The 13,014-nt window shown below is 43.1% G+C and overlaps 1 protein-coding gene across 1 annotated transcript; it reads left to right on the top strand.

Moving 5' to 3' along the window:
• Window positions 1-702: 702 nt before the first annotated feature.
• Window positions 703-11,671, top strand: LOC311188418 (E3 ubiquitin-protein ligase TRIM38-like; the record flags this gene model as incomplete). Its single annotated transcript, XM_084259518.1, has 6 exons — window positions 703-1,113; window positions 1,634-1,729; window positions 3,786-4,016; window positions 5,217-5,239; window positions 5,334-5,446; window positions 11,151-11,671. The coding sequence occupies 6 exons, from the start codon at window positions 703-705 to the stop codon at window positions 11,669-11,671; spliced, it is 1,395 nt and encodes a 464-aa protein (XP_084115644.1).
• Window positions 11,672-13,014: the final 1,343 nt, after the last annotated feature.

Here is a 13,014-nt window from a genome sequence, read left to right as displayed (position 1 = left end):
CCTCAATGGAATCCTTCATACACCACCCAGTTACCTGTTTACTCCAATTACAAAGAAACAACTTGGTTATTAATTATTTTTGAAGTCTGCTAGAGAAAGAATTTCATGCTCCTTCTCTAAGTTTTGTTTCTCCCTCTTGCTGCAAATTCTCTGTGCAAAACCCTGTAGCTTCAGGCCTCCCCTGGTGGCATAGCAGTTAAGCCCTGGGCTGCGAGGCTGCCCGCGGCCTCTGCAGCGCTGATTATTTCCCCGACCACCGGCGAGGGTCCCACAAAAAAAAAAAAAAAAGAAAGAAAGAAAAAAACGCCCCCAAAAGTCCTGTAGCTTCTCCTTAGTGCCTGGTCTAAGAAGACTTTCTGCTATGCTGGAATGTTCTATCATCTGGCCACCCTGTAGCCACCTCCTCATGAAGCTATTTAGCAATTGATACATGGTTAGTGGGTAAAAAGAGATGATGTTTAAATTTTATTTATTTTGATTTATTTAAATTTAAGTGGCCATATATAATGATGTCCAACATATTTTGAAACAACCTACATGTCATGTAGTTGCTAAAATCCAACCATTTCTACCTCCAGAGAGAAGACTTCAAGACCTGTGCAGGGATAGGGCTCAGGTTGGGTGTGTTCCTATTACTGTGGACAATTTTGGCTGCTTCAGCTGTTATTCTGGGTGTGACATTGGAGCTTTTCAGGAAGAGACATGGCCTCAGCCACAGCTACCAAGAAGATGATGGAGGAAGCCACGTGCTCCATCTGCTTAGAGCTGATGGTGGAGCCCGTGAGCATCGACTGTGGGCACAGCTTCTGCCGCCAGTGCATAGAGGGCACCCTTGAAAAAAATAACCCTGTGACATCATCCCAGGGGACGTTCCCCTGTCCCCTGTGTCGGGCACCATTTCAAAGAGAGAGTCTCCGGCCCAACAAACAACTGGAAAACCTCATTGAAACCATGAAGGAGATAGACAGTGAGAAGCTGTGTGAGGAACACGGGGAGCAGCTACACCTGTTTTGTGAGGACGACGGGCAGCTCATCTGCTGGCACTGTGAGCGCTCCCCCCAGCACCAGGGACATGCCACAGCTCTTGTGAAAGATGTATGTCCAGCCTACAAGGTGAGTGAGTGGCCAGAAGCCTGCCACAGTCAGGTTTTCTATCATGTTGCTTCCTGACACCTGATGTTATTTAACCTTAAAACCCAATGATGGGGCCTCCCTGGTGGTGCATGGGGTTAAGCACCACACTGTGAAGCAAAATGCAGCCTCTGCAGCACGAGTTCAATCCCTGGCCAGCCAGAGAGAAACCCACATGGTGCAGCAGACCTCTCCTGTCTCACCCACTGCTGCCCTCAGCAATGTATTTCAGTCAGTCTGCCTGTTCTGTTCCCCACTCTGTCTCTGGTGGATCATCTCACCCCCAACCCCCTCATCTCTGGCCTGTACCCCAGCTCTTGTATGCATAAATAAATAAATCTTTTTAAAAAATTCTACCCTTCTCAAGATTTCCCAGGGCATCAAATATGTTAATGCACCATAGTCCTCAGATCCTTAGTCTTAGAAGGCAGGAATTCCTCTTTGGTACCTAATGAAGAATTGTCAAATTGAATACATTTTATTCACTCAACTTTTCCTTCAGGAAAAGCTCAAGAAAGCTGTGACAAAACTGAGATATCTACAAGAACAATGTAAGAGTCAAAAGCTGCTAACAAGAGAGCAGATAACTGAATGGGAGGTAAGAATTAATTAATATCAAACTATTTTCCATCCTAGACCTTAGACATAGGTGATGATTAAGCACAAAGCAATGATGGTTTCTTCTCACTACCCCAAACCAAATAGAGGAAATTCAAAGAAGCCATGTTTGTTCTGGTGCCTTTTTAATCTAAGACTACCACAATTATCTCCAGTTTTTACAACCATATGGTCACATTAATAGGCTAGGAAATCTAGTACCTCATGTGGAGGAGTGGAATCATATTCTTTCTGATTGCAAATACCTCAGAGTTCCAAAGACTCAAAATGTGAATAACCCCCTTGTTTGAAGAACTCAAAGTTATCTCTGCAGCATAGTTACCACAGTACAGGTTCTGGCACTCACTCTTCCAGAGTTAGAAAACAACGCTTTTGAGCACTGAGAATATGATCACTCTAGGTGAGATTCTGTTACCAACCTCATGAGGCTGGTGATGATGGTAGAGCTGCTACAAAAACATGTACCTCAGGGCCTCCCCGGTGGCGCAGTGGTTGAGCGCTGGGTTGCGAAGCTGCCCGCAGCCTCTGTGGCACCGGTTCTATCCCCGGCTGCTCCCCAGCCACCAGAGGAGGGTCCCACATGGCGCGCAGACCTCTCCTGCCACCCGCTGCTCCCCTCAGCAGTGTACTTCGGTCCCTCTGCCTGCTCTGCTCCCCGCTCTGACTCTGGTGAATTCTCTCACCCTTCCGCACTTCTGACTGTACCCAGTGCTTGTATAAATAAATAAATAAATCTAAAAAACCAAAAAACAAAAAACATGCACCTCAGACTGTGTGTCTCTAATACTTTTCCCATGACTGACCAGCCTCCTCAGAATAGACCTCATCTTTGGAGATATACTGATGCAATGCATCAGTTTTCAGTTAGATGAGGTTGGTGAGGCATTTGACTTCTCTCAGTGTCTCTTTCAAAATCTGTCCTGATCTTTTGTGAGTGTATATTAAACTTGAACTCTCACAGGATACTCTTATTACACTTATTCTGGAATCTTAGGCAGTGGAAGAACTTTGTGACTAACATCCAGAGAAGACCCATCAGTGCAAGAGTTAGAGCTGCCCCTGTCGCCTCCACAGAAGTTTCACTTTATCTTAAAACACTGACCCTTCTAGCAAGACATCACATCCCTGCAAAACCTCATGAATTGAGAAAGCACCAATGGAAATTTCAATTCCGCATCTTCCAAATAAAAGCTGAGTCCCACAAGGTGGACCATTTGGTTTCTGTCTATGTTACATTAAGGATGATTAAGTTTCTTTGGTTGGTGGATGAATAATTGTGTGACTATGATAAAAAACCTGCCACCAAACCTCTTCCTCTGGCTAAAAATCCTGCATTTACCCACCAGACTGGTTGTCTTAAAGGCCAGTTTGGTCATGTTCACCACAGGCTTCTGTCAAAAAACTTCCCCCAGAAGCAGAGATATACTTTTAGATATCAATAAAAACTGGACTTTTCTTAATAATTAATGAAGTGATTGACCTTGGCTCTAGTTCCATAGAAAATTACCTAGCACTCTACTGATACTTTTTCTGGCATCTTGGCTGATCCAGAATGAAAGACTTACAGGAAAATAATGTCATTAGCTGCAAACTTATTTTGCATGTATGTTAAAACAAACAGTTACTGCTTTAAACATTTGCAGTTGTACAGTTCAGTAGCAGAAGTGCTTCCCCATTTTTGTGCAACTATCTCCACCATCCACCTGCACAACTTTCCTCATTCCAAACTGAAACTTCACACCCATTAAACAGTAACTTCCCCATTGTTTTCACCTCCCATTCCAGGTAACCACCACTCTACTTTCTGGATTTGACTAGGTTCCTCTTTTATAAAGTAGAATCATAAATTTTGATCTTTAGTTTCTGACTCTCTTCACTTAGTACCGTGTCTCAAAATTCATCCACATTGTGTCACCATTTCCTTGGATTTGAAGGCTCAGCCTTAACGTACCTCCATACCATGATTGCTTCTTGATTCATCCACAGATGCCCATTTGGTTTGTTTCTACCTTTTCAACAGACTTTCTCGATTCTAGGAGAACATAGAACTTCAGAGGCAAAAAATCCAATCTGACTTTGAGAATCTCCATAACTTCCTCCATGAAGAGGAGAAGTGTTTTCTATGGAGACTGGAGAAAGAGAAAGAGCAGATACTGAGGAGACTGCAGGATGGTGAAGCCAGTCTGAAAAAACAAAGCCTTGAACTCAAGAATCACATCCTGGAACTGGAGGAAAAATGTCAGGGCTCAGCCCAGAACTTGCTGCAGGTGAGGCTGTGCCCTGGGAGGATGGAGAGAAGGTATCTCTTCCTGAGCTCTTAAGTGAATTGTGAAGAAACATGGAAAGACTGGTGTGGCTTTGCTCTTCCTCAAAAGTGCTCCATTGTATGGGGAAATTAAAGTAACGTTTCCTTTAGGATACACAGCTTTGCTGCCAGGTGACCTCCACTAGTCTGTAGTGTGTCTGCATGAATCAGGAACTCAAACTCCTAGGTCAATGTGCTGTATTTCTTGGCGATATGGATAATGGGATAATGTTTGCTGCCATTTATTTGTGTCTGTCACATGCTCTCAGAACCCTGGCTGTCAAATCGTCTTTTGAATGATGACAAATGGGTATAAAATGGGGCCAAAAAATGTAAAGTTGTGTGTACTATAAAGCTGCCTGCAGCCACTGCAGCATGAGTTCGATCCCCAGCCTAGGAGCTACCCACATGGCACAGCAGACCTCTGCAATCTCGTCTGCTGCTCCCCTCAGCAGTGTATTTCAATAGATCTGCCTGTTCTGCTCCTCACTCTGTCTCTGGTGAATCCTCTCAACCCCCCCACCTCTGGCCTGCACCCCAGTTCTTGTATGCATGAAGAAATAAATCTTTAAAAAAGTGGGGCCAAAATGAATAACCTTTTCCTGTTTCAAGGAATTTTACTCAGCCTCCTTTAATGCATTAAGATAAATGCCTGGAGGTGGTTATTCTTCTTGCTATGAACTGGAGGTCACACTGTGACAGTAAGAATGCAGCATGACAGCTCCACCACCAGTGACACTTGCTGGCCCCACCTGAGTGGCCCATCTAAGGGACTCTGTCTGGATTCACCATTAAGGACCTCTGTAATATGAGATTTCTAACATGGTGTCCTCTAAAGGAAATTAGGTCATTACAAGCAATTCTTGCTAGAGGGAGCACCAGGAATCTCCTGGCCCTGTTTGCCCAGCAACCACAGGCTTAAGTGTAATGGACATTACAAGTCCCAGCAAGAAGACAGACTCAGAGGCTGATAAATCTGCTGTCATGCTGAATATCTGAGGGGACTGCGACAGAAGTCATTCTACCTGGGAATCCATCAGTATCTAAAGCAGTCACTCTCTTTCCATCTCTGGTGCAGCACCTACAGAGAATAGCCCCACATGCCAAGCCCTGTGAAATGCTGATGCTCCCACACTCACCTTCTGCCTTTGTTTCTCTGTAGGATGTGAAAGACACCTTGCGCCGGTAAGTGTTGTTTGAACTCACGAGGGGAGTGTTACGGATATAAGAATTGGATAGAATGTCCATTCAAGCAGTGTCTGACCTCTGCTTCTTCTAGGAGTTCGGCTGTGAAGCTGAAAACGCCAAAGATCCTCTCTTTGGAACCTCAAACTGTGTGCAATATTTCTGAGCTTTACCTTGATGTGAAGAAAATATTAAGAAGCTACCAAGGTATGTGAAGTCAATAATTCCCTCAGCACTAGAGATGACAGGGACCACCTGTCCCTGGATAGACTCACCAAAAGAGAGGTTATTTACTTCTTTCATGGAGCTGTCACCTTCTCCCATGGCAGGATGGTCCAGTGCTTAGAAGAGGATGCAGGGTACTGGGGATCTGAGCAACTCTTCAAATACCTGCTCTTCTAGTTATTACATGTGTCAGCCCAGACAAATAACCTTCTCAGCCTTCCTATCTGAGAAGTGAAAATATTAACAGTTTCTACTTCAGTGGGTTGTTGTAAAAATTAAATGCATCAAACCATGTAAACTGTTCAGAAAATATGAGGATTATGGGCGTGGTGCAAATAGTTTTAGGGCCTTGATCCAGATAACACAATAAATTTAAGAGTCATAATGAAAATCAAGTTTCACCAGTTGCAAATTCTGAGTTTTCTCTCTCCTGATTCTCTTGGTGTGTGTTATATATCCCAAATAGCTTATCCCCAGTTACACCATTCAAAATATTGGAAAGTGAAGGGCTTGTCCTAACTCATTTGACTATAAAATCAGACCTTCCCTGAAATGATTTGGCAAAATTATTTATTTGCTTGAAACAACTCACACTTAATATCTCACCTTGTGTGTCAGAAATCTAGGCACAGTTCAGATGGGTTCAATGCTGAAAGTGTCACAAAACTGCAGTTTAGCTGTTGGGTGGGCTGTGTTTTCATCTAGTGGCTAGACTGGGGAATAATTCTCTTCCAAACTCATTCTAGGTGGTAGAATTCATTTCTTAATAGGACTTAGGTGCCTGGCTTCTTACTGGCTCATAGGTAGAAGCTGCCTGCAGCTTCTAGAAACCACGCCTCAGCTCCTTGGCGAAGAGCCTTCAACACGGCCAATTATTTCTTTTTTTATTAAAGATTTATTTATTTATACAAGCACTAGGGTACAGGCCAGAGGCGTGGGAGAGTGAGAGAATTCACCAGAGACAGAGCAGGGAGCAGAACAGGCAGAAGGACGGAAGCACACTGCTGAGGGGAGCAGCCGGCGAGACAGGAGAGGCCTGCCACGCCATGTGGGAATCTCCTTGGCCAGTCGGGAATCGAACCCACGCTGCAGAGGCTGCAGACAGCTTCACATCGAGGTGTTCAACCCGCTATGCCACTGGGGAGGCCCCAATTATTTCTTTTTCTTTTTTTAAGATTTATTTATTTATTTATTTGTTTATACAAGCACTGGGTACAATCAGAAGCGCGGGAGGGTGAGAAAATTCACCAGAGCCAGAGCGGGTTGCAGAACAGGCATAAGGACCGAGGTACACTGTTGAGGGGAGCAGCAGGCGGCAGGAGAAGTCTGCGCGCCATGTGGGACCCTCCTCCAGTGGCCGGGGAGCAGCCAGGGATCGAACCGGGGCTGCAGAAGCTGTGGGCAGCTTCGCAACCCAGTGCTCAACCGCTGCGCCACCGGGGAGGCCCCCCAATTATTTCTTAAAGTGAGCTGAGGAGAAAGTCTCCAGAGCAAATCTGCTAGCAAGATGAAGTCTTATGTAAGGGGATATAATTCTAGGGTCACATCCCATTATTTTTGCCCTGTAGGTCAGAGGTGATTGATCAGAGATAATTCTCAGTTCTTGCCCACACACAAATAAAAGAAATTGTACAAGGGTGTGAAGACCAGGACGGGTTCCTGAAGGATGGGATGAGGCAGACACACACACAATGTCTTATGTTAGTATCTCCTGCTGAGGGTCTCAGCGGGTCTTTATTTATACATTAAGACAAGCGGTGAGGGCCTCCCCGGTGGCGCAGCGGTTGAGCGCTGGGTTGCGAAGCTGCGCGCGGCCTCTGCGGCGCCGGTTCTATCCCCGGCTGCTCCCCGGCCACCAGAGGAGGGTCCCACATGGCGTGCAGACCTCTCCTGCCGCCCGCTGCTCCCCTCAGCAGTGTATTTCGGTCCTTCTGCCTGCTCTGCTCTCTGGCTCTGGTGAATTCTCTCACCCTCCCGTGCTTCTGACTGTACCCAGTGCATGTATAAACAAAACAAACAAACAAACCAGCAAACAAATAAATAAAGCATGCCTCTATAAAAAAAAAAAAATTGTTATAAAAAAAAAAAAAAAGACAAGCGGTGAGATGGCATCATCATATGCATGGAAGCAAAGCAGAAACAATCAGTGCATTCTTTTCCCATAGACTTTTGGCTGCTACGTGCTCTCAGCAAGAAGGCAGCCTTCAAGGTTAATAGATAAAAAACTGAACCTTACACTAAAACTCTTTATTTCAGCTAGACAGTTTCCTAAGATAGTTGATAGCCGTCGGTACACTCCTATCAGCTAAAGCCTAAGCATCCAAAGACTCTTCTATTCATATGGCCTTCAGCTGGAGACCAGCTGCTTTCTGGTTATCAGCTAACAGAGTTTTCTACCTGGAAACTTCTTAACGCAATTAATTTCATAGATCATTTAAAAACTTTCCTAAGAAACTTATAAAAAAAGCAAAAGAAGGAATTACTATAGTCGTTGTCCTGGATTGCTTGGCAGGTGTGTTCATATATAACAAATTCTTTCCCATTGTCAGGCAGGCCAAATTTACAGTGTTTAATTTTTGAGCAGGTATTTCTTTGTGCCATTTACTTACAGTATTCTATACGTATAATTCATTGCCCAATGTACTTTCCGAGAAGTTTTATCTTATATGACCAAGAACAAAATACAAGGGGATGTTTGTGGGTTGCAGATTAATCTTCGGCCCCACAGTGTGGGGTACAGGGAATCTTCAGCCCCACGTTGTGAGGCTCTTTGGAAATCTTCCTCCCCAAGGTGTGAGGCCCTTTGGAAGTCTTGGGCCCCACAGTGTGAGGCCCTTTCTTTTGTTTACCAGTGTCTTAGCTGGTTGGGGCAGCAAGGCCCCCCGCATATTATCTTGTAAATAGATTTTATATCAAAATATTAAGGTGTCATAAAAATCCATTGCTGCAATTCTGTTGCCAGATATGTTTGATTACTTGGTGGATAGCAAATAGTCCATTGGTTGAACAGGAGTCCTGATGTTAGAAAATAATGAGGAATATAACTTCTATCTACACTCTAATAGTTTTATGATCATAATTGGTGCGATGATTAAAATAGTGCTAAGTAAATGGGGAGAGGCTGCATACACATTAGATGAGCTCACATTACAGGGTGTGACATTTTCTTGTTTTGTGTGTCTCTGCAAATACCTTCCTTCCTATCACTGCAGCCAATACCTACCACTCTCTAATGACATTGCCTGTTGACTCCTCACCTTGAATCCTACTTTATCTAGTTGATAATTGCTGCATAAGGATGATCAAGAGGTGACCTGAGGACAGCAAGGAAAAGGGCTGACAGAAACGCTGAGCAGGTTCGCGTGTGCCAGGATGGCAAACTGCCTGGGAGGAACGCCCTGTACTTGTGCTGTCCTTGGAAGTCTCCTCGGTCATAACTTAGCAACAGATGTTCACAAGGACAGGCATGTCGGGATAAGCCCAAGGGCTCACGTATGTGGTGTGTGAGGCAAGGTCATTTTGCTTTCTCTGACATAAGATAAAACATAGATGTCTTTGTTCGCAATTCCTATGTAACCATGCTGAAAAAAATAAAGAATTACTGCTTGTAGCTGACAGCAGTCCCCGTCTGGTGGGTCCTTCACAATCAGTATCCCAGGTCTCAGAGCCCACTAGAGGCTCACAATAATGAAACCCTTCCAGTTTTTTTTTTTTTTAAAGCAACAAACACCTTTTTCACTTTTTTGTTTTTTTAAAGATTTATTTATTTATTTATACAAGCACTGGATACAGTCAGAAGTGTGAGAGGGTGAGAGAATTCACCAGAGCCAGAGCAGAGAGCAGAACAGGCAGACGGACGAAATACACTGCTGAGGGGAGCAGCGGGCGGCAGGAGAGGTCTGCACGCCATGTGGGACCCTCACCTGGTGGCCGGGGATCGAACCAGTGCTGCAGAGGCTGCGGGCAGCTTTGCAACCCAGCGCTCAACCGTTGCGCCACCAGTGAGGCCCATCCTTCCAGTTTTTTAATTCTCTCTGTATGTGTATATATTTATATATTATACACACACGTATGTACATGTATATGTGCATATATATTAGATTAAATATACTATCTGATGTAATACTATATATATTCTGTATACATAATATATTTCATATATACCAGATTAGATGCACCGTCAGATTAGATGTTTAAATACATTATCACATTAGAGGAGAGAAACCACATACATATACATTAAAAATCATATTAGTATAAGTTATTATACATATAATATATAATGTATATTTTATATACAATAAATTCCTTGATATACATGTTTAGACTATATGATTTGAAATAATGTATTATGTATCATATATGACATATTTTATATATACTTATATATCAGATTGACTTTATGTTGCAAAATATATATAATTGCTTAATAATGTATAAATAAAATATAAATATACATATAATATATAATTTCTTAATAAGTTAATGCCAAACATATAATGTATATACATATAATATATACATAATGTCCTGTTGGTCAGAGGTGATTGATCAGAAGATAACATATTATATATATATGTAATATATGTATATATAGCTATAAAATTTAGTTTGGTATTTTTAAGCTATCTTGTATAAGATTTTGTATCTGTGTTTATAAGGGTCTCAATTTTCTATTTTTTTGGAAGCTTTGGTATGAGATTGCTTTATCTATCTCTTGACTGGTAGGATTTCTTGAGAAAAAGGCAAATTCCATTTTTTGCATGACTTATATGCATGTTTTATTATCTGTGGGTAAAGTTTAAAGAAAGTATTGGGGGCCTCCCCGGTGGCGCAGCGGTTGAGCGCTGGGTTGCGAAACTGCGCGCGGCCTCTGCGGCGCCGGTTCGATCCCCGGCTGCTCCCCGGCCACCAGAGGAGGGTCCCGCATGGCGTGCAGACCTCTCCTGCCGCCCGCTGCTCCCCTCAGCAGTGTACTTCGGTCCTTCTGCCTGCTCTGCTCCCCGCTCTGGCTCTGGTGAATTCTCTCACCCTCCCGCGCTTCTGACTGTGCCCAGTGCATGTATAAACAAAACAAACAAACAAACCAGCAAACAAATAAATAAAGCATGCCTCTATAAAAAAAAAAAAAAAAAAAAAAAAAAAAAGAAAGTATTGGTAATTTCTTCTATGACTCTGCTTATTTTTTTGTCAGTTTCACTAAGAATTACCTTCCTAGAAAGTTAGTCCTTTTGTCAATGTTTTCAGTTACTTAGCACAGAGAATAAAATATAAATCCTTGGGAGAAAGGGCTTTGGAGAAGACCATGAACAACCATGTCAACTCTGGGTACTTCTGGTCCAGAGTGTGTAAGGTGGTGGTGGTGATAATGGTGGTGATTTTAATGAGATTATTATTATTATTATTAATACCACTTATTGGTTACTTACCATATTCCAGGAATCTCAGCCAGCACTAAGCATTAGCTTATTCAATTCTCCTCAACATTTTTTGTGATAGATAGGATGATTTTTATTTTTGCAAAACAAGGATCAGAGAATGACAGTAATAATAATAAATAAGATAATAAGAAACAGATAATAAGATGTTATCACACAGATAATAAGAAACAAAGTTTGCTTTGGAGCTTAACACTTTAATTAATTCTATTTCAATACTAAAAAACAAGTCTTATTTTTTTCTCCAGTCAGTGTGACTCTGGATCCAGATACAGCTCATCCTAAACTAATTCTGTCTGAGGATCGGAGACAAGTGACCCGTGGAGGCCTCCAGAGGAATCTTAACACTGCTGGGAGATTTCGTGTGTTACCCTGTGTCCTGGGCTGTGAGGGATTCACCTCAGGAAGACATTACTTTGAAGTGGATGTGGGAGAAGGAACAGGTTGGGATTTAGGAGTCTGTCTGGAAAATGTGCCAAGGGATGTGGAAAGGATGCTGGATCCTCAGTCTGGATTCTGGGCCATCAGACGGTGCATCTTTAACTACTATGTCGCCCTTACATACCCTCATACGTCCCTTCCTCTGAGGGAACAGGTCCAGGTGGTAGGAGTTTCTCTGGACTGTGAGGCTGGACTTGTCTCCTTTTACAACATGACGACTGGCTCCCTCATCTTCACCTTTCCAAAGGCCTCCTTCTCTGATACTCTCCGTCCCTTTTTCCGAGTGTATCAAGGTTCACCTTTATTCCTTCCTCCCCCGCAGAAATAAGGTCAAGAGCAAAGTCTCCTTACTTTATCTAGCATAGAGACTAAAATATAAATCCTTGGGGGCAGATATTCAAGCTGTTTCCTTCCCTGCTTTTCCTAGTATCTTGAGCATTGCTGACCCCCTAGTGGACACGTAAACATTTGCATTGAATGAATGGATATAAAACTCTAAAATACCATAGAGATCAGACTGAGCTTGAAAACAGCAAAATAGTAGCAATGCTCATACATTCTTCTCTCCATTCCTCCTCAGCAGGTTCAGATGTTTGATTTCCAAGAGACCTGGCTAACTAGCAGGGTGACAAGAGGTCTAGAGGTCTGATTTCTCCCCAGTTTGTTGGATATCATTTGAAGTCCTTCATGAGAATGAGGTCTTGTCTCTGTCATCTGCACAAAAGAGCAAGAAAATCAAAATGACAGTGACTCTTCTAGCTCTAACATGTTGATTAATAATTGAACTGGAGCCCAGGTTAGCATTGTCATCCAGGATGACATGGCCCAATGACTCTGCCAGGTGATAACCAGTAAAGTGTGAGACAAGAGTCACCATTGTCTTAACAGTCAGTGAGATGCTTGGAGATGAGATTATAGAAATGAATTGTGATGGGGGCCTCAGTGGTGGAAAAAAAAAAAAGTTGTTACGTTTCAGGCTGTATAGTACCAATTATCACAAGAGATTTTTAAATCTCAGTAAATACTTATTGCTAGGGGGATTGTTGACCATTTTTCTATGACTCAGCTATAACCAAATAGCTTTTGAATAGACACAGATTTATTTGAAAAGTACATACCATTTCAACTCTAAGTTATCCTACCTGAATCTGTTATAGGACAGGGAGAGGGGCAGCCCAAACCCCGCAAACCTGCCTATTCTACATGGGTTCTGCCATCCGCCGCATCAATACAAAACATAGGAGACTTTAATGGGAAGGAACTTTAATAAAACTAGGAAACAATACAGGTAAGGCAAAGAGTCTAGTTTCTAAATGAAGCACCCAAAGTTACCCGTCCCCTCGTGGGTAAAAGTCCATCCATATGGGATCGGCCCAGAACAAGGCCCCAAAGCCTGCTACAAGTCTAAAGCATCTTCCAGTGGGGACCCACAGCAAAGGGTCACAAACAACCGGACAAGTCCGGAAGGAAAAGAGCAAAATCAACATCAAGATAAAAGCTGCCATGGTCACCTCCCCACGGGTCTCACCCACATCTGTGTCACCCAGTCCACGACCAAAAGACAAGCGCAGTTTCTTTACGTGTCTCTAGGCTCCACGCGCCTCCTCCAGGTCTCCTGGCTCCATCCTGCTTCCTTCCTCAGTCTCTTCTTCAGCTTCTCCTCTTCCTGCT

The sequence above is a fragment of the Talpa europaea genome (assembly GCF_964194135.1).
Source record: "Talpa europaea genome assembly, chromosome: 2".
Lineage (NCBI taxonomy): Eukaryota > Metazoa > Chordata > Mammalia > Eulipotyphla > Talpidae > Talpa > Talpa europaea.
Note: the sequence above shows the minus strand (reverse complement) of the source record. Positions and strands in the feature narration are given on the sequence as shown.